The 25660-nt window shown below is 52.5% G+C and overlaps 1 protein-coding gene across 1 annotated transcript in view; it reads left to right on the plus strand.

The window, feature by feature from the left end:
- SNX17 (sorting nexin 17) overlaps positions 1–25660 on the plus strand; it is a 42540-nt gene that overhangs the window by 2555 nt on the left and 14325 nt on the right. Inside the window, exons 2-10 of the mRNA XM_089659326.1 lie at positions 6270–6344; positions 6455–6572; positions 6731–6795; positions 8319–8429; positions 10671–10761; positions 11594–11681; positions 19283–19352; positions 21666–21758; positions 22178–22381. Coding sequence (XP_089515452.1) covers positions 6270–6344; positions 6455–6572; positions 6731–6795; positions 8319–8429; positions 10671–10761; positions 11594–11681; positions 19283–19352; positions 21666–21758; positions 22178–22381 — 915 coding nt within the window. The remainder of the gene's footprint in view (positions 1–6269; positions 6345–6454; positions 6573–6730; positions 6796–8318; positions 8430–10670; positions 10762–11593; positions 11682–19282; positions 19353–21665; positions 21759–22177; positions 22382–25660) is intronic.

Genomic DNA, 25660 nt, shown 5'->3' on the forward strand with positions numbered 1-25660 from the left:
GGGAGCCAATCAGCTGCTAACTTCAACTTGATCGGTTAACCGCACCAGATTATGTGTGCACCAGTTTTAAAACCCCCCCATTGTATTATATGATAAGGTATAGGGGGTGCAGAGTATAATGTCAAAGTACACGCATTTTATTATATGGGGGGTGCGGGGTATAAAGTCAGAGTGCACAGAATGTGTTTTTGGGGATGTACAGGTGGTGCAGATATGTCAGAGTGCATACAATGTATTATATGGGGGGGGGGTATGGGGTATAATGTCAGAGTGCATACAATGTATTATATGGGGGGGTATGGGGTATAATGTCCGAGTGCATACAATGTATTATATTGGGGGGGGGTATGGGGTATAATGTCAGAGTGCATACAATGTATTATATGGGGGGGGGGGGGTATGGGGTGTAATGTCAGAATGCATACAATGTTTTATATGGGGGGTATGGGGTATAATGTCAGAGTGCATACAATGTATTATATGGGGGGGGGGTATGGGGTGTAATGTCAGAATGCGTACAATGTTTTATATGGGGGGTATGGGGTATAATGTCAGAGTGCATACAATGTATTATATGGGGGGGGGGTATGGGGTATAATGTCAGAGTGCATACAATGTGTTATATGGGGGGGGGGTATGGGGTGTAATGTCAGGGTGCATACAATGTATTATATGGGAGGGGGGGGTATGGGGTATAATGTCCGAGTGCATACAATGTATTATATGGGGGGGGTATGGGGTATAATGTCAGTGCATACAATGTATTATATGGGGGGGGGGGTATGGGGTATAATGTCAGAGTGCATACAATGTAATATATTGGGGGGGGTATAATGTCAGAGTGCATACAATGTGTTATATGGGGGGGTATGGGGTGTAATGTCAGAGTGCATACAATGTATTATATGGGGGGGGGGGGTATGGGGTATAATGTCAGAGTGCATACAATGTGTTATATGGGGGGGGGGGTATGGGGTGTAATGTCAGGGTGCATACAATGTATTATATGGGAGGGGGGGGGGTATGGGGTATAATGTCAGAATGCATACAATGTATTATATGGGGGGTATGGGGTATAATGTCAGAGTGCACATGATGTGATGTATAGGGGGTGTGTCATATAATGTCAGAGCTCAGAGAATGTACAGGTGAAACTAGAAAAATTAGAATATCGTGCAAAAGTTCATTTATTTCAGTGCAGCAACTTAAAAGGTGAAACTAATATATGAGATAGACTCATTACATGCAAAGCAAGATAGTTCAAGCCGTGATTTGTCATCATTGTGATGATTATGGCTTACAGCTCATGAAAACCCCAAATCCACAATCTCAGAAAATGAGAATATTACATGCAATCAATAAAACACGGATTGTGCATAGAACAATATCGGACCTCTGAAAAGTAGAAGCTGCATATGTACTCAGTACTTGGTTTGGGCCCCTTTTGCAGCAATTACTGCCTCAATGCGGCGTGGCATGGAAGCTATCAGCCTGTGGCACTGCTGAGGTGTTATGGAAGACCAGGATGCTTCAATAGCGGCCTTCAGCTCTTCTGCATTGTTCGGTCTCATGTCTCTCATCTTTCTTTTGGCAATGCCCCATAGATTCTCTATGGGGTTCAGGTCAGCCAGTTTGCTGGCCAATCAAGCACAGTAATCCCACGGTCATTGAACCAGGTTTTGGTGCTTTTGGCAGTGTGGGCGGTGCCAAGTCCTGCTGGAAAATGAAGTCAGCATCCCCATAAAGCTCGTCTGCAGAAGGAAGCATGAAGTGCTCCAAAATCTCCTGGTAGACGGCTGCGTTGACCCTGGACTTAATGAAGCACAGTGGACCAACACCAGCAGATGACATGGCTCCCCAAATCAACACAGACTGTGGAAACTTCACACTGGGCTTCAAGCATGTTGCAGTGTGCGCCTCTCCATTCTTCCTCCATCCTCGGGGTCCTTTGGCCTCTCCATGCTTCCTCCATACTCGGGGTCCTTGGGCCTCTCCATTCTTCCTCCATACTTGGGGTCCTTTGGCCTCTCCATGCTTCCTCCATACTCGGGGTCCTTGGGCCTCTCCATTCTTCCTCCATACTCGGGGTCCTTGGGCCTCTCCATTCTTCCTCCATACTCGGGGTCCTTGGGCCTCTCCATTCTTCCTCCATACTCGGGGTCCTTTGGCCTCTCCATTCTTCCTCCATACTCGGGGTCCTTGGGCCTCTCCATTCTTCCTCCATACTCGGGGTCCTTGGGCCTCTCCATTCTTCCTCAATACTCGGGGTCCTTTGGCCTCTCCATTCTTCCTCCATACTCGGGGTCCTTTGGCCTCTCCATTCTTCCTCCATACTCGGGGTCCTTGGGCCTCTCCATTCTTCCTCCATACTCGGGGTCCTTGGGCCTCTCCATTCTTCCTCCATACTCGGGGTCCTTGGGCCTCTCCATTCTTCCTCCATACTCGGGGTCCTTGGGCCTCTCCATTCTTCCTCCATACTCGGGGTCCTTTGGCCTCTCCATTCTTCCTCCGTACTCTGGGTCCTTGGTTTCCAAATGAGATGCAAAAGTTGCTCTCATCAGAAAAGAGGACTTTGGACCACTGAGCAACAGACCAGGTCTGTTTTTCTTTAGCCCAGGTAAGACACTTCTGACGTTGTTTGTTGTTCAGGAGCGGCTTGACAAGAGGAATACGACATTTGAAGCCCATGTCCAGGATCCGTCTGTGTGGTGGCTCTTGATGCACTGACTCCAGCCTCAGTCCACTCCTTGTGAAAGTCCCCAACACTTTTGAATGGCCTTTTCCTGACAATTCTCTCCAGGCTGCGGTCATCCCTGTTGCTTGTGCACCTTTTTCTTCCACACTTTTCTCTTCCACATAACTTTCTATTAATGTGCTTTGATACAGCACTTTGGGAACATCCAACTTCTTTTGCAATTACCTTTTGAGGCTTTCCCTCCTTATGGAGGGTGCCAATGATGGTGTCAGGTCAGCAGTCTTTCCCATTATTATTATTATTATTATACAGTATTTATAAAGCGCCAATAGTTCGCTCAGTGCTGTACATTACAAAGGGGGACAGAACATGTGACAGAACAATACCAATACAATGCAAAACATGAGGGGATTGAGGGCCCTGCTCTTTCCAGCTTACAATCTAGGAGGGAGGGGATGGTGGCACAGGAGGAGATAGCTGTGGGGGATGGAGTGGTAGGAAGAGTGGAGGAGGTCGGCAAGTTAGCAGGGGGTGGGGTAGGCTTCCCTGAAGAGATGGGTTTTCAGGGTGCGCCTAAAGGAGAGGAGAGTAGGTGATAATCTGATGGGTTGGGGCAGGGAGTTCCAGAGGATGGGTGACATCCTGGAGAAGTCCTGGAGGCGGGCATGGGAGGAGGAGACCAGGGAACTAGAGAGAAGGAGGTCTTGTGAGGAGCGGAGTGTGCGTGCTGGGCGGTACTTGGATATTAGGTCAGTGATGTAGTTCGGGGCAGTATGGTGGACAGCTTTGTATGTCAGCGTTAGGATTTTGAATTTGATCCGTTGCGCAATCGGAAGCCAGTGGAGGGATTGGCAGAGGGGGGTGGCGGAGACAGAGTGGTTGGAAAGGTGAATGAGTCTGGCAGCCGTATTCAGGATGGACTGAAGAGGGGATAGCCAGCGGCGAGGCAGGCCAGTGAGGAGGGAGTTGCAGTAGTCGAGTCGTGATATGATGAGGGAGTGGATGAGCTGTTTAGTGGTTTCTGGGGTTAGGAACGTGCGGATTTTGGCGATGTTGCGGAGGTGGAGTCTGCACGAGTTTGTTAAAGATTGGACTTGGGGCTGGAAGGATAGGTTGGAGTCCAGAGTGACACCCAGTACTCTGGCCTGCAGGGCGGGTTTGATGGTAGCGTTGTTGGATGTGACGGAGAAATCAATGGGGGGTGGTGTCCGGGCTGGGGGGAAGACAAGAAATTTGGTTTTGGAGAGGTTCAATTTAAGGAAGTGGAGCGACATCCAGTCTGATATGTCGCTCAGTAGGTGTGTGATTCGGGCTGAGACCAAGGGGGTGAGGTGGGGGGTTGAGAGATAGATTTGTGTGTCGTCGGCATAGAGGTGGTAGTTGAAGCCATGAGAGTGTATGAGTTGGCCAAGGGAGGAGGTGTAGATGGAGAAGAGAAGGGGCCCGAGGACAGAGCCTTGAGGGACCCCAACAGAGAGGGGGAGTGAGGGGGAGGTGGTAGCATTATAGGTAACGCTGAAGGAGCGTTGTGACAGGTAGGATGAGAGCCAGGAGAGAGCAGAGTCTCTGAGGCCGAGGGAGTGTAGTTTTTTGAGGAGGAGGGGGTGGTCGACTGTGTCGAAGGCCGCAGAGAGGTCAAGGAGTAGGAGCACTGAATAGTGGTCATTAGCTTTGGCGGTTAGCAGGTCGTTGGAGAGTTTGAGTAAGGCAGTTTCGGTGGAGTGTAGGGGACGGAAACCGGACTGTAGGGGATCGAGGAGGTTGTTGTCGTTGAGGTGAGAGCATAGGCGGGTGTAGACTAGGCGCTCGAGGAGTTTAGATGTAAATGGGAGCAGGGAGATGGGTCTGAGGTTGTTCGGGTCATTGGGGTCCAGGGAGGGCTTTTTAAGTATGGGGGTGATGTGTGCATGTTTCAAAAGGGAAGGGGAAAGTGCCTGAGGAGAGGGAGAGATTGAAGATGTGGGTGAGGGAGCGTAGGATGGAGGAGGAGGAAGGTCGTAGGAGTTGTGAGGGTATAGGGTCGAGGGGGTAGGTGGTGAGGCGGGCATCAGAAAGGATCTTGGAGACTTCATCGATGGTAGTAAGGTCAAAGGTGCGGAGTGTGGGGGGAGCTTCAGTATGAGGAATGTAGGGTGGGGTGGAAGAGGAGGTCAGAGCAGTGGTGGGGCCGTGGGAGAGGGGTGATGAGGGGGTAGCTGAGTGAGGGTGAAGGGGGTTGGAGAGAGTTTGAGCAGCGACGAAGTCCCTGTGGGTTATGTCGAGGGGGAGGGGGGATAAGGGGGTAGCTGTGTGAGAGGGGACGGGTTGAGAGGGCGTGTGAGTTGCGGCAATGTCCTTGCGAATTGTGTCAATCTTGTTTTTGAAGTGATTGGCAATCTCAAGGGCAGTGAGTGATGTGCTGGGTGGAGGTGGGGGTGGAGAGAGTAGAGAGTTGAAGGCAGAGAAGAGTCGGCGAGGATTGGAGGAGAGGGCCTTGATGAGGGTCAAGAAGTAGGCCTGCTTGGCAGCATGGAGGGAGGAGGTGTAGGTGCGGAAGGCAGATTTATAGCGGGTGAAGGCTTGTTGGGATTTGGTTTTGCGCCATAGTCGCTCCAGGGCACGACTTTGTCGTTTGAGGGTTTTGGTGTGATCAGTCTGCCAGGGCTGGAGCGGTCGGGGTCTGATGTTGCGTGTGGTTAAAGGCGCTAGTGAGTCAAGGGCTGTTGAGAGCACATTGTTGTAGGCGGTCAAAGCCAAGTCGGGGCAGGACAGGGGGAGGATGTGGTCATGGAGTTGGTCAGCTGCAGAGTGGAGGGAGGCAGGGTTAAGGTTGCGGAGGTTACGGCTGGTAGTAGTGTGACATTTGGAGGGGTAGGCGTTGGAGGACGAGGAGATAGAGAAGGTGATCAGGTTGTGGTCAGAGAGAGGGAAGGGGGTGTTAGTGAGGTTGTGGGGAGCGCAGCGGTTGGAGAAGACAAGGTCCAGGATATTTCCGTCAGAGTGGGTGGTGGATTGTATGCACTGTGCAAGTGCAAAGGAGGAGGTTAGGTGGAGGAGATGGGCTGTTCCCATGATTGTGATTCCTACTGAACCAGACTGAGAGACCATTTAAAGGCTCAGGAACCCTTTGCAGGTGTTATGGCTGAATTAGCTGATTATAGTGGGACACTTTGAGCCGAGAATATTCCACCTTTTCACAATATTCTCATTTTCTGAGATTGTGGATTTGGGGTTTTCATGAGCTGTAAGCCATAATCATCACAATGATGACAAATCACGGCTTGAACTATCTTGCTTTGCATGTAATGAGTCTATCTCATATATTAGTTTCACCTTTTAAGTTGCTGCACTGAAATAAATGAACTTTTGCACCATATTCTAATTTTCTGAGTTTCACCTGTATTATATGGGGGATGTATAGGGGGTGCAGGGTATAATGTCAGAGTACACACGATGTATTATATGGAGGATGTATAGGGGGTGCAGGGTATAATGTCAGAGTACACACGATGTATTATATGGAGGGTGTGTGGAATAATGTCAGAGTGCACACGCTGTATTATATAACACGCCCCCTCCTTGATTTCTCTTCCAGGCATATAACATTCATGTGAATGGTGTCCTGCACTGCAGAGTGCGTTACAGCCAGCTCTTTGGACTCCATGAGCAGGTGAGGTGTGGCCAGGTAACAGCAGACAGTGGGAGGTTCTATGGGAGTTCTCCACCCAATTTCCATAGCAGACCCTGCCCGTTCTGACCCTCCCCCATGTTTTCTTGCAGTTGCGGAGGGAGTATGGAAACAATGTGGTGCCCATGTTCCCCCCAAAGAAGCTCTTCACCCTGACCCCGGCCGAGGTGGAGCAGAGACGGGAGCAGCTGGAGAAGTACATGCAGGCTGGTGAGTGGAGGAGGGGCAGATAATGGGCCCGCCCTCTGTAGTGCAACATTATGGACTTATGGATAATTATTAATGGTGGGGGGTGGGGCCTGTATTGTTGGGTGGGGCCTTTTTGCTCAGGGAAGTCTCTGCAGTAACAAAGTTTTCTTCTTCCACAGTGCGGCAGGATCCAGTGTTGGGATCCAGCGAGATATTTAACAGCTTCTTACGGCGCTCCCAGCAGGTGGGTGATAGAACTTCAGGGGAAAGGAATGGGTCAACCGGTTGTGGGACTGGGGTTGTACTCCCTTAGGTTGGTGTGAGGGGCGGGGTATGAGTTATAGAGGAGGAGCCCAGCATCAGGCGGGGGCTGAGCAGATAAAGTTGGGTTCAGGTATGGGGGAGGAGGCTTAGGATCAGGTAGATGTGGTATAAAGGACAGAGATGGTGTTACACAAGACAACTGGTCTCAGGTATGGGGGGGAGGGCGAGGATCCGGTAGAGGGCGAGGATCCGGTAGAGGAGGGGTGGAGGGCGAGGATCCGGTAGAGGAGGGGTGGAGGGCGAGGATCCGGTAGAAAATGAGCATCTGGTACAGAAGGTGTAGAGGATTAGGATCTGGTAGAGGGGAGGAGGACGAGGATCCGGTAGAGGAGGCGTAGGGGACGAGGATCCGGTAGAGGAGGCGTAGGGGACGAGGATCCGGTAGAGGAGGCGTAGGGGACGAGGATCCGGTAGAGGAGGCGTAGGGGACGAGGATCCGGTAGAGGAGGCGTAGGGGACGAGGATCCGGTAGGGGAGGCGTAGGGCACGAGGATCCGGTAGGGGAGGCGTAGGGGACGAGGATCCGGTAGGGGAGGCGTAGGGGACGAGGATCCGGTAGGGGAGGCGTAGGGGACGAGGATCCGGTAGGGGAGGCGTAGGGGACGAGGATCCGGTAGGGGTGGCGTAGGGGACGAGGATCCGGTAGGGGAGGCGTAGGGGACGAGGATCCCGTAGGGGAGGCGTAGGGGACGAGGATCCCGTAGGGGAGGCGTAGGGGACGAGGATCCCGTAGGGGACGAGGATCCCGTAGAGGAGGTGTAGGGGACGAGGATCCCGTAGGGGACGAGGATCCCGTAGAGGAGGTGTAGGGGACGAGGATCCCGTAGAGGAGGTGTAGGGGACGAGGATCCCGTAGGGGACGAGCATCCCGTAGAGGAGGTGTAGGGGACGAGGATCCCGTAGAGGAGGTGTAGAGGATAAGGCTGAGGATGTAGTAGAGGAGGCGTAGAGCATACCAGATCTTCATCCTCTATGGGATCCTCAGAGGATAAGGATCCAGTGGAGGAGGGATACTGAATTAGGATCATGTGGAGGTGTAAAGGATGAAGATGGAACAAGACAGTATGAACAAGACAGTTGGTTTCAGGTGTGGGGGAGGAGGTTGAAGATCCTGTAGAGGACTGACTTATACAGGACAGTTGGTCCCTCATATGGGGGAGGAGACTGAGTATCAGGTAGGTGTGGTGTTGAGGTTGGAGATGTCGTTACACAAGACAGTTGGTCTCAGGTGAGGAGGAGGAGGCTGTGGATCAGGTACGTGTGGTGTAGAGGGTGAAGATGGTGTTACAAAGGACATTTAGTCTCAGGTGATGGGGGAGAGTGAGGAGGCTGAGGATCAGGCAGTGGAGGTGTAGAGGATGAAGGATGGTGGAGGAGGAGGGTCGGGCATGTTTGGGGGATGGATTCAGTAGCTGACTGCAGTCTTTTTTTTCCCCCACCCAGGAGACTCAGCAGATTCCCACAGAGGAGGTGCAGCTAGAGGTCTTCCTCTCTAACGGGCAGAAGGTGAAAGTGACCATCCTGACCTCTGACCAAACCGAGGATGTCCTTGAGGTGAGGACACTGGGGTTGTGGAAACAGATGGGACATTGGTTGGCTGCTGTACTTTCTTTCTCGTCCATTGATGGACTCAAAAAGTCATATACTCCTCTTTCTTTTTGGAGGTCAGTAACATCTTGACAAGATGCTTGTGTTTCCCAAGCACCTATCAGTGTATCTCTTTGAAGAAGACCTTATTAAAAAGGATCTGGCAGTGTCCCATCTTAGCATCTACCATCCAACTGGAGGATGAACCTGTCTACAAGGACTCCACCTCTGAGTGAGTGAAGGCTCTCTAGACACTGTCTTTCCGATCACTATGGCAGTTGATCCCTTGGTCATAGAGCCTTTGGAACCTATGCCTGCAGGTTTCAGCTACAGCGTGGATGGGTTGTTGAGATTCAGCCTCATAACCCATACAAGCCTCCTGTTGGTGAACATGTCAGTAGACATGAGTAGGACACTTTGCCTAAAGTGTTGGACTGTGGGGCCTGTGTCTAAAACATACCTAATCTGTATGGCCTTTAAATGAGAACACCTCTTCCGGGCTGTCCTAGATGCCAAAGGTGTCGAGAGTTATCTTCCACAGCCAAAGAAGCCTTAGGCCCACCCCTTGCTGGAGACCAAGAAAGGTCCTTTTTTGTTAATCCTCTGTCTCAAACTCAAAACTGAGACCCACGTCTGACACCCATTCTGCCCATAACTCTTGCAGACCCAAATCTCCCAAACCCTCAGACAAGTCGTCTTTAACATGATAGACGTGGAGGACATCAGAACCTGCTTAGGTGAGGGGGGTGATCTCAGGGGTTACAATTTAGTTCCACCTGCTTGTGTCACCACACAGATTAGCAGATCTCTATTCAGCCCTAGTGGACCTTCTTTCGGGTCCAGAAGTTCACATGGAGATCACCAGATCTGCCATAGGCCTCTGTGGAAATCAAGGGCATGTACCCATTTTTTTTAGCACATCAGCAATTCCTATGCTTAGCTGTGGGCTCTCTGTACTGCCAGTTTGTGGCTCTGCTGTCTTCTGCACCTCAAAATTTCACTGTGGTACTAGACCTAATATTAGCCTTACTGTAGTCTCGGGGAATTCCTATTTTGGAATATCTAGATGACCTCCTGCCAAAGGAACAGTTGACACAGGCTCTGGTGGACATTGTAGCCCTGATCATTCAGACCTTGCAGAGGTTTGGCCAGGTCCTGAACCTTCAGAAGTTGGCGCTGGAACTGACTCCGCTCTTGGAATATCTTGGTGTAATCCAAGGCAAAGCTCAACTCAGATTTTTTTTTCCTTCCCCAGAAGAAACTTCAGTCTCCCCACGTCCAGATTCTTCTGTCCAGGAGTTGCCTGACTGCTTCTGTGTGAGAGCCCTGGGGCTGATGTCCTTCAAGTCCCATTTGCCCAGTTTCTCTGCAGAACCCTTCAACACAACATTCTACTGTTACGGGACATGTCAGTCCAGTCCTTAAGAAGACTGATTTTTCTACCACCAAAGAACAGCTTGTCCCTGGCTCCAGTTTATCAGAGGGAGATTTCCTTCCATTGCCAGGGTGTAGTTTGAACTATGAGGGTTCACCTCAAAGCCACCACTTCATAGAATGACTGACTTTGTTATTCCTGATGGTTCCCATGAGCGCCACCCAGCTTCTTGTTCTACCATTTCTCGAGAAAGACCATTGTTCAAGCTTATGGTCTCAAGGATCTGGTGCCACCCTTTTATTGTTGCGGCACAATCTGCTAGGTCTGTAAGTGCTTCTTGGGGCAGCTGTCTCGTATTTGCAAGGCTGCCAACTAGTTTTCTGTTCACATGTTCTCTAAGTTTTACCAGATGAATGTTCAGGCTTCCTGATATGTCAACTTCGAGTATAAGGTCCTTCAGGCTCGGTTCTGTTTTGTTTTTGTCTGGTTTTTTTTTTTTTTTTTTTGGGAGGGGGGCTATTTCCCACCCTTCAGTCCTAGGCTAGCCTTCTTTTTGTTTGGTCAATGTCCAAGTCTTCTGTAGGTGGCAGTATACCCAGACAGTATATGAATTCTCGTGCCCTCCATGGACTCCAAAAAATGGTTTTCTTGGTAAATTTGTTTTATACAGTACATATAATATACAATATTATATATGTATATACTAATAGGTCTAGAGCTATCTGTATAATGCACTGTGATCTGTATGTATATAAAAGGGATAGAGGTATAGATGTACACCTATATTGTTCCTGCACCTTATAACTGATTGTTCTTTTACTCTCCACTCACAGGCAGTCACCACCAAATTGGACCTTCCAGAGGAGCTGATTGGTTACTTTAGCCTGTACCTCATTAAAGATGGAGCAGATGGCTCGTTCTCCTGTAAGTCTGCATATATATGTATACCGTACGGGAACAATTATATAATTTTTTGCATTACACGAAAGGGAAAGATTTGGTGGTGGGGAGGGCTGCGCCCTGCTGATATGAGTGGTTGGGAGGTCTGTAACTTGCAGGTGGGTGGTTCATGTGCGCTGTGGGTTGGTGGTTTAGAAGGGATCGGGGAGGCCTGTGGGTTGGTGGTTTGGAGGGGGTCGGGGGAGGCCTTGCGCCCTGCCGGTGGAGGGGGTCGGGGAGGCCTTGCGCCCTGCCGGTGGAGGGGGTTGGGGGAGGCCTTGCGCCCTGCCGGTGGAGGGGGTCGGGGAGGCCTTGCGCCCTGCCGGTGGAGGGGGTCGGGGAGGCCTTGCGCCCTGCCGGTGGAGAGGGTCAAGGAGGCCTTGCGCCCTGCGGTGGAGGGGGTCAAGGAGACCTGCGCCATGCTGGTGGAGGGGGTCGGGGAAGCCTTGCACCCTGCCGGTGGAGAGGGTCAAGGAGGCCTTGCGCCCTGCCGGAGGAGGGGGTCGGGGAGGCCTTGCTCCCTGCCGGTGGAGGGGGTCGGGGAGGCCTTGCTCCCTGCCGGTGGAGGGGGTCGGGGAGGCCTTGCTCCCTGCCGGTGGAGGGGGTCGGGGAGGCCTTGCGCCCTGCCGGTGGAGGGGGTCGGGGAGGCCTTGCGCCCTGCCGGTGGAGGGGGTCGGGGAGGCCTTGCGCCCTGCCGGTGGAGGGGGTCGGGGAGGCCTTGCGCCCTGGCGGTGGGGGAGGATAGTCTGCAGTGGGTAGTCAGGGTGGCCTGTTGGCGGGTGTCGCTGATCCTCACAGAATTGTCCTCCCTCTGCAGTTGTTCGGAAGCTGCAAGAGTTCGAACTGCCATATGTGTCAGTGACCAGTCTCCGCAGTAGAGAATACAAGATTATTCTCCGGAAAAGGTAAATTCCTCTGATTACATCTTAAAATGAATGTCATCAACACATATCAACCATAGATGGAGAGATGATACCTTCACAGTTACCAGTAGGGTAGGTTACACCAGATGCTTATTTTTGTACATTGCTTGTTTTTTTGTCTATACAGCCAGGAGGACGCTGGCATTGTGTTGACCTCAAGTGTTCATACACAGACCCTCTGCTGTACATCTGTGGATGACTGATCTACACATGTCCATGTCCTCCTCCCACCACAGTGTCAAATCACATCTGTTTTCCCTGGTCAGCGTACATATATACAGTGACCGCTCAACATGCCATCTAGTCTCGAATGAGTGATGGTGTTGAAGAGTCTTCCTATATAACAGTGATGGCGAACCTATGGCACGCCTGCCAGAGCTGGCACGCAGAGCCATCTCAGTGGGCACGCCAGGAAGAAGAGGATGATGAGCGCGCATGGACCGGCCATCCAGATCTCGTCCACACTGGATCCCCATCAAACTACATTTCCCACATGTCTCTGGGGCCAGGGTGGGCGTGGACGAGAGGAAACGGCTCCAATGCGGCTCTGGCACCAGGGGTGATGTACCCGGGGATTGGCGCGGAAGAGAGGAAGAGGCTCCCACACTGCTCCCACACTGCTCCGGGGCCAGGGGCAACTTGTTCAGAGTGGATGGGAATGAGCTGCTGGGTTGGAAGCCACACCGACGCTGCCAGAGGTGAGATTAACTGCTTGCAGTGTCATCCATCAGTGCCCAGCAGTGTCGCCTGTCAGTGCCCAGCAGTGTCGCCCATCAGTGCCATCCATCAATGATGCCCAGCAGTGCCATCCATCAGTGCCCAGCAGTGCCACATGTCAGTGCCCAGCAGTATCGCCCATCAGTGCCACCCATCAATGATGCCCAGCAGTGTCACCCATCAGTGCCCAGCAGTGTCGCCTGTCAGTGCTGCCCAGCAGTGTCGCCTGTCAGTGCTGCCCAGCAGTGTCGCCTGTCAGTGCTGCCCAGCAGTGCCACCTGTCAGTGCCCAGCAGTGTCGCCCATCAGTGATGCCCAGCAGTGCCCAGCAGTGTCACCCATCAGTGCCCAGCAGTGTCACCCGTCAGTGCCCAGCAGTGCCGCCTGTCAGTGCTGCCCAGCAGTGCCACCCGTCAGTGCTGCCCAGCAGTGCCACCTGTCAGTGCCCAGCAGTGTCGCCCATCAGTGCTGCCCATCAGTGCCACCCATCAATGATGCCCAGCAGTGCCACCGATCAGTGCCGTCTGTCAGTGCGTCCAGGTAGGCAAGTGGTTAATTGCAGTGTTGGCACTTTGAAATAAAAAAGTTGGTTTGTGTTGCAGTTTTGGGCACTCGGGCTCAAAAAGGTTCGCCATCACTGTTATATAATAATAAAAGTCATGTTGACAATAATGTTTATTTCAGTCTCTAAATTTTTTGCTCTGGTAATGTTGGGGATGGCTTTCAGAACCTTCCCATCAGAAGACATGATTTCAATTTCCATGTAGCTGAAACAGCTTGATACAGCTCTCAGGTTTCTTGTAGTTGATAGTGCTGTAGGTCTCTGGATCTTCTGGTCTGGTGTTGGATGTTCAGAATGGATCTCAGAATGTTCTCCTGAGTTGATACAGCTCTCAGGTTTCTTGTAGTTGATAGTGATGTAGGTCTGTAGATCTTCTGGTCTAGTGGTGCTATTAAGGATGAATCTCCAAACCTTCTCCTGGGATGATGAGATGATACAGCTCTCAGGTGTCTTGTAGTTGATAGTGATGTAGGTCTCTGAATCTTCTGGTCTGGTGGTGATGTTAGGGATGGATCTCCAAACCTTCTCCAGAGATGATACAGCTCTCAGGTTTCTTGTAGTTGATAGTGATTGTCAGGAATGGACTGGCCAGCTATGGTGGGACTCACCTGCCTTTTGATCTGCAGTACCAGGGCTGGCCAGCGGGTGTTCCCAGCAATCAGAGACTCAACTTTGCAGCCAGCTAACACCTGTAACTGATTATGCTGGGGTATTTAAGGGATGGCCAGACCCACAGACTCTGCCTTGGTGTGTGTTTGTCCTGGGCCCTGCATCCTGTTTCTGTCCTGCATCCTGTTTCTGTCCTGCATCCTGTTTCTGTCCTGCATCCTGTTTCTGAACCGCTGCTGACTTCTCCTGCTCTGATCCCGGCTCGCTCCTGACCATCCCTCTGTCTGACCCTCTGCACCACGCTGCTTGCTACCTGTTCTGATCCCTGGCTTGTGACCCTGACCAATCTCCGCTTGCTCCCCCTGTACCTACCTGCCCTATTGATATTGACCCGGCCTGCCTGACGACGCTTGCTTGTATGTACTGTTATCTGTGGGTGGTTTGGTTGGGTTTGTTTGCACTGTGTTATGTTTTAGTATTGCACTGCGTTTATGTTTGTATTGTTAGTGTTAATAAATTATATTGTTTATAACATATCTGAGGTCTGCGTTTCCCTGCGTCAGTCACACATCTCTGGTCACACCTGGGAGCCCTGACATTACACCAAGGCCAATCCTGACCAGAAGTGGCTGCACAGGGAAGCCATCTTGGTTTGTTGATGGGAAGGATGGATCTGGATGAGGTTGAGTATTTATCTCTGCTAGTGCTTGATGACAGAGAGTATGCTTATCAGACTCTGAAGGAGTATCCCCGGGATGAACTGCTAGAATGTATACGGCTCGCTCATGTTCTAGTAGATCAGGGCACAGATTTCTCTATGGTGCAGCCATTGATTCAGGTTTGTGTTGAGTTGGTTTCATCTGGTTCCCCCGAATGCAGGGATGAATTTTTGCCACCATTTAGTGCAGACCAGGTAGAGTCCCTGGTGTGGTTATTAGAGGATAATGTGGGTTACTTTCTGGAGCGTTATTCCACATGTTCACCACAGACACTAAGAGATTGTATAAACGCAGTGCAGTCATTGACCAGACAGGCTTTGTGTAAGCTCAGCTTTGTTCAACCCCTACTGCAGACATGGACAGACTTGTTGCACCCAGCCTCAGTCAGCTTACAAAGACCCAGTCCTGCTTCTAACTCTACTCCTGTATTCCCACCAGCTCCTCCAGTTACAGCCCAGTATACTTGGCTATCTACCGCATGTCAGTACCCTGTTCCCACTCGCTGCACCTATCCTGCCTTTAACCCTGTAAAAAAGCCCTCTGTAGCAACTGCTCCCTCTCCTGTTCCATCCTCCAGTTTTTCTCTGTCTCCAGCTGCTCCATTCGTTTGCAGACCTGCGTTTACTTGCAGTGCTCCAGTAGTTAAAACCAGAAAAAAGCGAAAATTCTTTCCAACCAATACCATCCTGCCAGTATCCAAACCGGTGAACCTGCCTTCCGTGACTCAGCCTGAAGCCTCTACTCGGCCTGAAGCCTCTACTCGGCCTGAAGCCTCTACTCGGCCTGAAGCCTCTACTCGGCCTGAAGCCTCTACTCGGCCTGAAGCCTCTACTCGGCCTGAAGCCTCTACTCGGCCTGAAGCCTCTACTCGGCCTGAAGCCTCTACTCGGCCTGAAGCCTCTACGCGGCCTGAAGCCTCTCTTCGGCCTGAAGCCTCTCCTCAGCCTGATGCCTCTCCTCAGCCTGATGCCTCTCCTCAGCCTGAAGCCTCTCCTCAGCCTGAAGCCTCTCCTCAGCCTGATGCCTCTCCTCAGCCTGATGCCTCTCCTCAGCCTGATGCCTCTCCTCAGCCTGATGCCTCTCCTCAGCCTGATGCCTCTCCTCAGCCTGATGCCTCTCCTCAGCCTGATGCCTCTCCTCAGCCTGATGCCTCTCCTCAGCCTGATGCCTCTCCTCAGCCTGATGCCTCTCCTCAGCCTGAAGCCTCTCCTCAGCCTGAAGCCTCTCCTCAGCCTGAAGCCTCTCCTCAGCCTGAAGCCTCTCCTCAGCCTGAAGCCTCTCCTCAGCCTGAAGCCTCTCCTCAGCCTGAAGCCTCTCCTCAGCCTGAAGCCTCTCCTCAGCCTGAAGCCTCTCCTCAGCCTGATGCCGCTACTCAGCATGATGCCGCTACTCAGCATGATGAACTGATCCAGCCCGACGATCCTATCAGGCCAGTTGACTCGATGCCCGCTGTTGATCCAGATGATCCGGTACCTGATCCAGTGCCCGCTGTCGTGCCAATTGACTCAGATCCCGCTGTCATACCTGGTGACCCGGTGCCCACTGCCTTGCCAGATGACGCGGTGCCCGCTGGCAAGCCAGATGACCTGATGCCTGGTGACCCAGTGCCCGCTGTCATACCTGGTGACCCGATGCCCGCTGTCGAGCCAGACAATCCGATACCTGATGACCCGGTGCCCACTGTCTTGCCAGACGACTCGGTGCCCGCTGTTCCGCCAGTCGACTCGGTGCCCGCAGTCTTGCCAGACGACTCGGTGCCCGCAGTCTTGCCAGACGACTCGGTGCCCGCAGTCTTGCCAGACGACTCGGTGCCCGCAGTCTTGCCAGACGACTCGGTGCCCGCAGTCTTGCCAGACGACTCGGTGCCCGCAGTCTTGCCAGACGACTCGGTGCCCGCAGTCTTGCCAGACGACTCGGTGCCCGCAGTCTTGCCAGACGACTCGGTGCCCGCAGTCTTGCCAGACGACTCGGTGCCCGCCGCTTCGTCTGGGGGCCCGAGACCTGTCGCTCCATCTGGGGGTCCGGCGCCCGCCGCTCCGCCTGGGGGCCCGAGACCTGTAGCTCCGCCTGGGGGTCCGGCGCCCGCCGCTCCGCCTGGGGGTCCGGCGCCCGCCGCTCCGCCTGGGGGTCCGGCGCCCGCCGCTCCGCCTGGGGGTCCGGCGCCCGCCGCTCCGCCTGGGGGTCCGGCGCCCGCCGCTCCGCCTGGGGGTCCGGCGCCCGCCGCTCCGCCTGGGGGTCCGGCGCCCGCCGCTCCGCCTGGGGGTCCGGCGCCCGCCGCTCCGCCTGGGGGTCCGGCGCCCGCCGCTCCGCCTGGGGGTCCGGCGCCCGCCGCTCCGCCTGGGGGTCCGGCGCCCGCCGCTCCGCCTGGGGGTCCGGCGCCCGCCGCTCCGCCTGGGGGTCCGGCGCCCGCCGCTCCGCCTGGGGGTCCGGCGCCCGCCGCTCCGCCTGGGGGTCCGGCGCCCGCCGCTCCGCCTGGGGGTCCGATGCCTGTCGCCCCGCCTGGGGGCCCGATGCCTGTCGCCCCGCCTGGGGGCCCGATGCCTGTCGCCCCGCCTGGGGGCCCGATGCCTGTCGCTCCGCCTGGTAGCCCGATGTGCCTCTGCCCGGGGTCCTGCCCGATGTGCCTCTGCCCGGAGTCCAGCCCGATGTGCCTCTGCCCGATGTGCCTCTGCCCGATGTGCCTCTGCCCGGTGTGCCTCTGCCCGGTGTGCCTCTGCCCGGTGTGCCTCTGCCCGGTGTGCCTCTGCCCGATGTGCCTCTGCCCGGAGTGCCTCTGCCCGATGTGCCTCTGCCCGGAGTCCAGCCCGATGTGCCTCTGCCCGGAGTCCAGCCCGATGTGCCTCTGCCCGGAGTCCAGCCCGATGTGCCTCTGCCCGGAGTCCAGCCCGATGTGCCTCTGCCCGGAGTCCAGCCCGATGTGCCTCTGCCCGGAGTCCAGCCCGATGTGCCTCTGCCCGGAGTCCAGCCCGATGTGCCTCTGCCCGGAGTCCAGCCCGATGTGCCTCTGCCCGGAGTCCAGCCCGATGTGCCTCTGCCCGGAGTCCAGCCCGATGTGCCTCTGCCCGGAGTCCAGCCCGATGTGCCTCTGCCCGGTGTACCACTGCCCGGAGTCCTGCCCGGTGTGCCAGTCTTTGATATCCCGCCAGTTACCAGACCCGGGCGGTGGAACATTTTTCCCAGCTAGGACTGTTTGGAGCGTCCTGAGGCCGCTCCTTGAGGGGGGGGGTACTGTCATGAATGGACTGGCCAGCTATGGTGGGACTCACCTGCCTTTTGATCTGCAGTACCAGGGCTGGCCAGCGGGTGTTCCCAGCAATCAGAGACTCAACTTTGCAGCCAGCTAACACCTGTAACTGATTATGCTGGGGTATTTAAGGGATGGCCAGACCCACAGACTCTGCCTTGGTGTGTGTTTGTCCTGGGCCCTGCATCCTGTTTCTGTCCTGCATCCTGTTTCTGTCCTGCATCCTGTTTCTGTCCTGCATCCTGTTTCTGAACCGCTGCTGACTTCTCCTGCTCTGATCCCGGCTCGCTCCTGACCATCCCTCTGTCTGACCCTCTGTACCACGCTGCTTGCTACCTGTTCTGATCCCTGGCTTGTGACCCTGACCAATCTCCGCTTGCTCCCCCTGTACCTACCTGCCCTATTGATATTGACCCGGCCTGCCTGACGACGCTTGCTTGTATGTACTTTTATCTGTGGGTGGTTTGGTTTGGTTTGTTTGCACTGTATTATGTTTAGTATTGCACTGCGTTTATGTTTGTATTGTTAGTGTTAATAAATTATATTGTTTATAACATATCTGAGGTCTGCGTTTCCCTGCGTCAGTCACACATCTCTGGTCACACCTGGGAGCCCTGACAGTGATGTAGGTCTCTGGATCTTCTGGTCTGGTGGTGATGTTAGGGATGAATCTCCAAACCTTCTCCTGAGCCAAAGAGATGATTCAGCTCTCAGGTTTCTTGTAGTTGATAGTGATGTAGGTCTCTGGATCTTCTGGTCTGGTGGTTGATGTTCGGAATGGATCCTGGAATCTTCTCCTGAGTTGATACAGCTCTCAGGTTTCTTGTAGTTGATAGTGATGTAGGTCTCTGGATCTTCTGGTCTGGTGGTTGATGTTCGGAATGGATCTTGGAATCTTCTCCTGAGTTGATACAGCTCTCAGGTTTCTTGTAGTTGGTAGCGATCTAGGTCTCTGGATCTTCTGGTCTGGTGGTGATGTTAGAGATGGATCTGCAACCTTCTTGAGAGATACTACAGCGCTCAAGTTTCTTTTAGTTGATAGTAATGTAGTCTGGTGGTGATATTAGAACCTTCTCCTGAGATGATTTAGCTCTCAGGCTTCTTGTAGTTGTTAGTAATGTAGGTCTCTGGATCTTCTGGCCTGGTGGTGATGTTAAGGATGGATCTCTGAACCTTCTCCTGAGATGATACAATTCTCAGGTTTCTTGTGGTTGATAGTGATGTAGGTCTCTAGATCCTCTGGTCTAGTGGTGATGTTAGAGATGGATCTCTGAATCTTCTGAGAGAATACAGTTCTCGGGTTTCTTGTGGTTGGTAGTGAAGTAGGTCTCTGGATCGTCTGGTGGTGATGTTATGGATCTCTGAACCTTCTCATGATATGTTACAGCTTTGTTTTCTTGTGTTTTGATAGCTGTTTGTTTCAGTCTCTGGATCTTCTGGTGCAATTATGTTATTGATGAATCTCCAAACTTTCTCATCAGATGACCGCTCTCAGGTTTCTTGGATGATGATAGTGATGCTAGTTTTAGGTCTCTGGACTTCCTAGTCTGGTGATGTTAGGGATGAATCTCCAAACATTCTCATGATGATGTCATTGGTTAGACATGAGTCTGATGTGGTAATGTTAAGGATGGTACAGCTCTAATATCCTCATATGATGATTGTTTTAACTCTTTGGATCCATAGATCTGTCATTTACTGGTCATTTCTCATGTTGAGTTTTCTTCCTATAGTTACTGGGATTCCTCATATGATGAGGACGTCATGGAAAGCAGAGTGGGCCTGAATCTCTTGTATGCTCAGGTACGTCGCCTCTGTGGATTTATGGAGTAAGACTGGAGTCCTACAGCCTATGAAGGACATGCCTGGGGAGCAATGATTAGTGGCCGCACTGGGGTACTCCTTGTCTAGTAAATTAGGAGTAGTGGCAGCTCTGAGTACATGTTGGCTAGCAGATTAGGATGAGGCAGATCTGGATTCACATTGTCTAGGGGTTTGGATTAGTGGCAGTACTAGAGACACATTATCTGGGGAGCTGGGATTAGGCAGTTCTAGGTTCACATTGTCTAGGGAGGTGGGATTAGTAGAAGTTCTGGGTACACATTGTCTAGGGAGGTGGGATTAGTGGATGCTCTGGGTACACATTGTCTAGGGAGGTGGGAATGGGTGGAAGTTCTGGGTACACATTGTCTAGGGAGGCGGGATTAGTGGAAGCTCTGGGTACACATTGTCTAGGGAGGTGGGAATGGGTGGAAGTTCTGGGTACACATTGTCTAGGGAGGTGGGAATGGGTGGAAGTTCTGGGTACACATTGTCTAGGGAGGTGGGAATGGGTGGAAATTCTGGGTACACATTTTCTAGGGAGGTGGGCTTAGTGCAAGTTATGGGTACACATTGTCTAGGGAGGTGGGATTAGTGGAAGTTCTGGGTACACATTGTCTAGGGAGGTGGGAATGGGTGGAAGTTCTGGGTACACATTGTCTAGGGAGGCGAGATTAGTGGACGTTCTGGGTACATATTGTCTAGGGAGGTGGGCATGGGTGGAAGTTCTGGGTACACATTGTCTAGGGAGATGGGAATGGGTGGAAGTTCTGGGTACACATTGTCTAGGGAAACGGGATTAGTGGAAGTTCTGGGTACACATTATCTAGGGAGGTGGGATTAGTGGAAGTTCTGGGTACACATTTTCTAGGGAGGTGGGCTTAGTGGAAGTTCTGGGTACACATTGTCTAGGGAGGTGGGAATGGGTGGAAGTTCTGGGTACACATTGTCTAGGGAGGTGGGATTAGTGGAAGTTCTGGGTACACATTGTCTAGGGAGGTGGGAATGGGTGGAAGTTCTGGGTACACATTGTCTAGGGAGGCGAGATTAGTGGACGTTCTGGGTACATATTGTCTAGGGAGGTGGGAATGGGTGGAAGTTCTGGGTACACATTGTCTAGGGAGGTGGGAATGGGTGGAAGTTCTGGGTACACATTGTCTAGGGAGATGGGAATGGGTGGAAGTTCTGGGTACACATTGTCTAGGGAAACGGGATTAGTGGAAGTTCTGGGTACACATTATCTAGGGAGGTGGGATTAGTGGAAGTTCTGGGTACACATTTTCTAGGGAGGTGGGCTTAGTGGAAGTTCTGGGTACACATTGTCTAGGGAGGTGGGAATGGGTGGAAGTTCTGGGTACACATTGTCTAGGGCGGTGGGCTTAGTGGAAGTTCTGGGTACACATTGTCTGTGGCATGGGTGCTCAAACTGTTGCCCTCTAGCTGTTGTGGAACTACAAATCCCGTGAGGCATTGCAATGCTGACAGTTAAAAGCATGACTCCCAAAGGCAGATGCATGATTGGACTTGTAGTTCTGCGACACCTGGAGGGCCACAGGTTAGCACCGATGGTCTAGGGAGTTAGGAGTTGGAGACCACTTTGGGTACAGATTGTCTAGGGCAGGGGTCTCCAATCTTTCTAAATAAAAGGGCCAGTTTACTCTCCTACAGACTTTTCAAGGGCCAGACTGCAGCCAGTGGGAGTAGAAAAGGTCCCGATGTGAGTAGGAAAAAAATAATACCCCTTTGTTTGGTGTCAGTGGGAGGAATTCTGCCCCACCATTGATGTCATTGGACCCTATCATTTGTTTCACGTTGTGCCCTATTGTTGGTGTCATTTGAAGGAGTTGTGCCCCCTTCATTAGTGTAAGTGGGGGGAATTACACCCAAGTGTTGATATCAGTATATGAAATAGTGCCCCAAGGGCCAGATAAAAGCATGTAAAGGGCCCCATCTGGCCCCTGGGTCACAATTTGGAGACCACTGGTCTAGGGCTATAAGAATGGTGGCAGTACGCACAGTTTGCTGAGTTAGGATTAGCGTCATTGCTGGGGTATACATTGTCCAAGGAGTTAGGTGTCAGTGGTCAGTTACAGATTAACTGGTGACCGGTTGGCCACAGTTGTCACAGGTTCATTTTCATCTCCAAATCGCAGAATGGGAAACAAAATGACCACGGCGGAGGAGAGATTGGTTGTAGACAGGCAGAGGTCTCCAGCTTTGGGGCCGGGTTCTGGGGTGGAGGGGTTCTCTGATTGTTCCAGCTACATGATTGTCACACTTCTCCACTTTTGTCAGACGGTCAGCGATATTGAGCGTGGCTGGATACAGGTGAACAAAGAGCAACATCGACAGCTCAAATCTCTGCAGGAGAAAGTCTCCAAGAAGGAGGTATGTTCCAAGGGGGTCATATAACACCCATAGGAGGGGAGTACGCCTGTCCAAGGGGAGATAGGGCAGTTATGTCTGTAGGTGGACGGGGGTGGAGAACTGTTGAAATTGGCCAGTGGGTCACTGTGTGGCCTCCAGCTGTATTGGCAAAACCATTGTTGAGCTAGGCCAGTGAGTTACAGGATATTATTGTATGACCTCCTGCTTTATGGTCCATACCATACTGAGATTGGCCATAACCTCCAGTTGCATGGTCAAATTGTTCAATATTCTGAGATTGGCAAGTAGGCTATATTACCATGAGCCCTCCCACCTGTGTGGCCTCAACCTTTCATCACACTAGGATTGCCCAGGGATTTATACCTTTTGCTGTGAAGTGTCTTTTGATCAAACTGTACTCTCCCTCCTTCTTGGCACAGTTCATCCAGTTGGCACAGACATTGAAGTATTACGGGTATCTGAAGTTTGAGCCCTGTATCACCGACTTCCCGGAAAAGGGTTGTCACGTGATCGTGAGCGCCGGAAACAATGAACTCAACTTTCAAGTGAAACTCCCCAACGAGCAAATGAAGGAAGGCAGCTTCAAAGTCACCCGCATGCGTTGTTGGCGTGTCACCTCCTCGGTACGTCACCCCCTGTCAAGTGACCTGCTTCTCTTTAGTGTCTACAGCAGTGAAGGAAGAGGCTAAGGTCCTTCTCTCACATAGAGGGATTCCATGAGTCATATATACTTCCATATAATGTAGGAAATTATTAAACAGAAAAGTGAACGCACACACAGAGACTTGGTATTACCATATATGGGTGTCCTAGGACAGGAAGTTCTGTTTTTGCCATATATGGTTGTGCTAGAACAGGGATGACCATATATAGTGTGTGTGTATATATGTATATATATATTTTGTGTCTGTATATAAACAGAATTCCTTGCTCTAGAACGGCCATATATAATACTAACAGGACTCCCTGTTTTACAATGACCATATAGAGTAAAAACTGGGCTTCCTGTTTTACCACAGCCATATAGGGCAATAACAGAACTTGCTTTTCTACGACAGCCATGTAGGGTAATAAAGGGACTTCCTGTTATAGGATGACCAAGTAGGGTAATAAAGGGACTTCCTGTTTTAGGATGACTAAGTAGGATAATAAAGGGACTTCCTGTTCTACGACGACCAAGTAAGGTAACAAAGGGAATTCCTGTTCTATGACGACCTTGTAGGGTAATAACTGGACTTCCAGTTCTACGACGACCAAGTAGGGTAACAAAGGGACTTCCTGTTCTATGATGACCAAGTAGGGTAATAAGGTGACTTCCTGTTTTAGGATGACCAACTAGGTTAATTTATTATTATTATTATACAGTATTTATAAAGCGCCAATAGTTCGCTCAGCGCTGTACATTACAAAGGGAGACAGAACATGTGACAGAACAATACCAATACAATGCGATACATGAGGGGATCGAGGGCCCTGCTCTTTCGAGCTTACAATCTAGGAGGGAGGGGATGGTGGCACAGGAGGAGATAGCTGTGGGGGATGGAGTGGTAGGAAGAGTGGAGGAGGTCGGCAAGTTAGCAGGGGATGGGGTAGGCTTCCCTGAAGAGATGGGTTTTCAGGGTGCGCCTAAAGGAGAGGAGAGTAGGTGATAATCTGATGGGTTGGGGCAGGGAGTTCCAGAGGATGGGTGACACCCTGGAGAAGTCCTGGAGGCGGGCATGGGAGGAGGAGACCAGGGAACTAGAGAGAAGGAGGTCTTGTGAGGAGTGGAGTGTGCGTGCTGGGCGGTACTTGGATATTAGGTCAGAGATGTAGTACGGGGCAGTATGGTGGACAGCTTTGTATGTCAGCGTTAGGATTTTGAATTTGATCCGTTGCGCAATCGGAAGCCAGTGGAGGGATTGGCAGAGGGGGGTGGCGGAGACGGAGCGGTTGGAAAGGTGAATGAGTCTGGCAGCCGTATTCAGGATCGACTGAAGCGGGGATAGCCAGCGGCGAGGCAGGCCAGTGAGGAGGGAGTTGCAGTAGTCGAGTCGTGATATGATGAGGGAGTGGATGAGCTGTTTAGTGGTTTCTGGGGTTAGGAACGTGCAGATTTTGGCGATGTTGCGGAGGTGGAGTCTGCACGAGTTTGTTAAAGATTGGACTTGGGGCTGGAAGGATAGGTTGGAGTCCAGAATGACACCCAGTACTCTGGCCTGCAGGGCGGGTTTGATGGTAGCGTTGTTGGATGTGACGGAGAAATCAATGGGGGGTGGTGTCCGGGCTGGGGGGAAGACAAGAAACTCGGTTTTGGAGAGGTTCAATTTAAGGAAGTGGAGCGACATCCAGTCTGATATGTCGCTCAGTAGGTGTGTGATTCGGGCTGAGACCAAGGGGGTGAGGTGGGGGGTTGAGAGATTTGTTGTTCGTCGGCATAGAGGTGGTAGTTGAAGCCGTGAGAGTGTATGAGTTGGCCAAGGGAGGAGGTATAGATGGAGAAGAGAAGGGGTCCGAGGACAGAGCCTTGAGGGACCCCAACAGAGAGGGGGAGTGAGGGGGAGGTGGTAGCATTATAGGTAACGCTGAAGGAGCGTTGTGACAGGTAGGATGAGAGCCAGGAGAGAGCAGAATCTCTGAGGCCGAGGGAGTGTAGTTTTTTGAGGAGGAGGGGGTGGTCGACTGTGTCGAAGGCCGCAGAGAGGTCAAGGAGTAGGAGCACTGAATAATGGCCATTAGCTTTGGCGGTTAGCAGGTCGTTGGAGAGTTTGAGTAAGGCAGTTTCGGTGGAGTGTAGGGGACGGAAGCCGGACTGTAGGGGATCGAGGAGGTTGTTGTCGTTGAGGTGAGAGCACAGGCGGGTGTAGACTAGGCGCTCGAGGAGTTTAGATGTAAATGGGAGCAGGGAGATGGGTATGAGGTTGTTCGGGTCATTGGGGTCCAGGGAGGGCTTTTTAAGTATGGGGGTGATGTGTGCATGTTTCAGAGGGGAGGGGAAAGTGCCTGAGGAGAGGGAGAGATTGAAGGTGTGGGTGAGGGAGCGTAGGATGGAGGAGGAGGAAGGTCGTAGGAGTTGTGAGGGGATAGGGTCGAGGGGGCAGGTGGTGAGGCGGGCATCAGAGAGGATCTTGGAGACTTCCTCGATGGTAGTAAGGTCAAAGGTGTGGAGTGTTGGGGGAGCTTCAGTATGAGGGATGTAGGGTGGGGTGGAAGAGGAGGTCAGAGCAGTGGTGGGGCCGTGGGAGAGGGGTGATGAGGGGGTAGCTGAGTGAGGGTGAAGGGGGTTGGAGAGAGTTTGAGCAGCGACGAAGTCCCTGCGGGTTATGTCGAGGGGGAGGGGGGATAAGGGGGTAGCTGTGTGAGAGGGGACGGGTTGAGAGGGCGTGTGAGTTGTGGCAATGTCCTTGCGAATTGTGTCAATCTTGTTTTTGAAGTGATTGGCAATCTCAAGGGCAGTGAGTGAGGTGCTGGGTGGAGGTGGGGGTGGAGAGAGTAGAGAGTTGAAGGCAGAGAAGAGTCGGCGAGGATTGGAGGAGAGGGCCTTGATGAGGGTCAAGAAGTAGGCCTGTTTGGCAGCATGGAGGGAGGAGGTGTAGGTGCGGAAGGCAGATTTGTAGCTGGTGAAGGCTTGTTGGGATTTGGTTTTGTGCCATAGTCGCTCCAGGGCACGACTTTGTCGTTTGAGGGTTTTGGTGTGATCAGTCTGCCAGGGCTGGAGCGGTCGGGGTCTGATGTTGCGTGTGGTTAAAGGCGCTAGTGAGTCAAGGGCTGTTGAGAGCGCATTGTTGTAGGCGGTCAAAGCCAAGTCGGGGCAGGACAGGGGGAGGATGCGGTCGTGGAGTTGATCAGCTGCAGAGTGGAGGGAGGCAGGGTTAAGGTTGCGGAGGTTCCGGCTGGTAGTAGTGTGACATTTGGAGGGGTAG

This window comes from Staurois parvus, unplaced genomic scaffold (assembly GCF_062004578.1).
Source record: "Staurois parvus isolate SC_StPar_1 unplaced genomic scaffold, SC_StPar_1.0 ptg001148l, whole genome shotgun sequence".
NCBI classification, from domain to species: Eukaryota; Metazoa; Chordata; class Amphibia; order Anura; family Ranidae; genus Staurois; species Staurois parvus.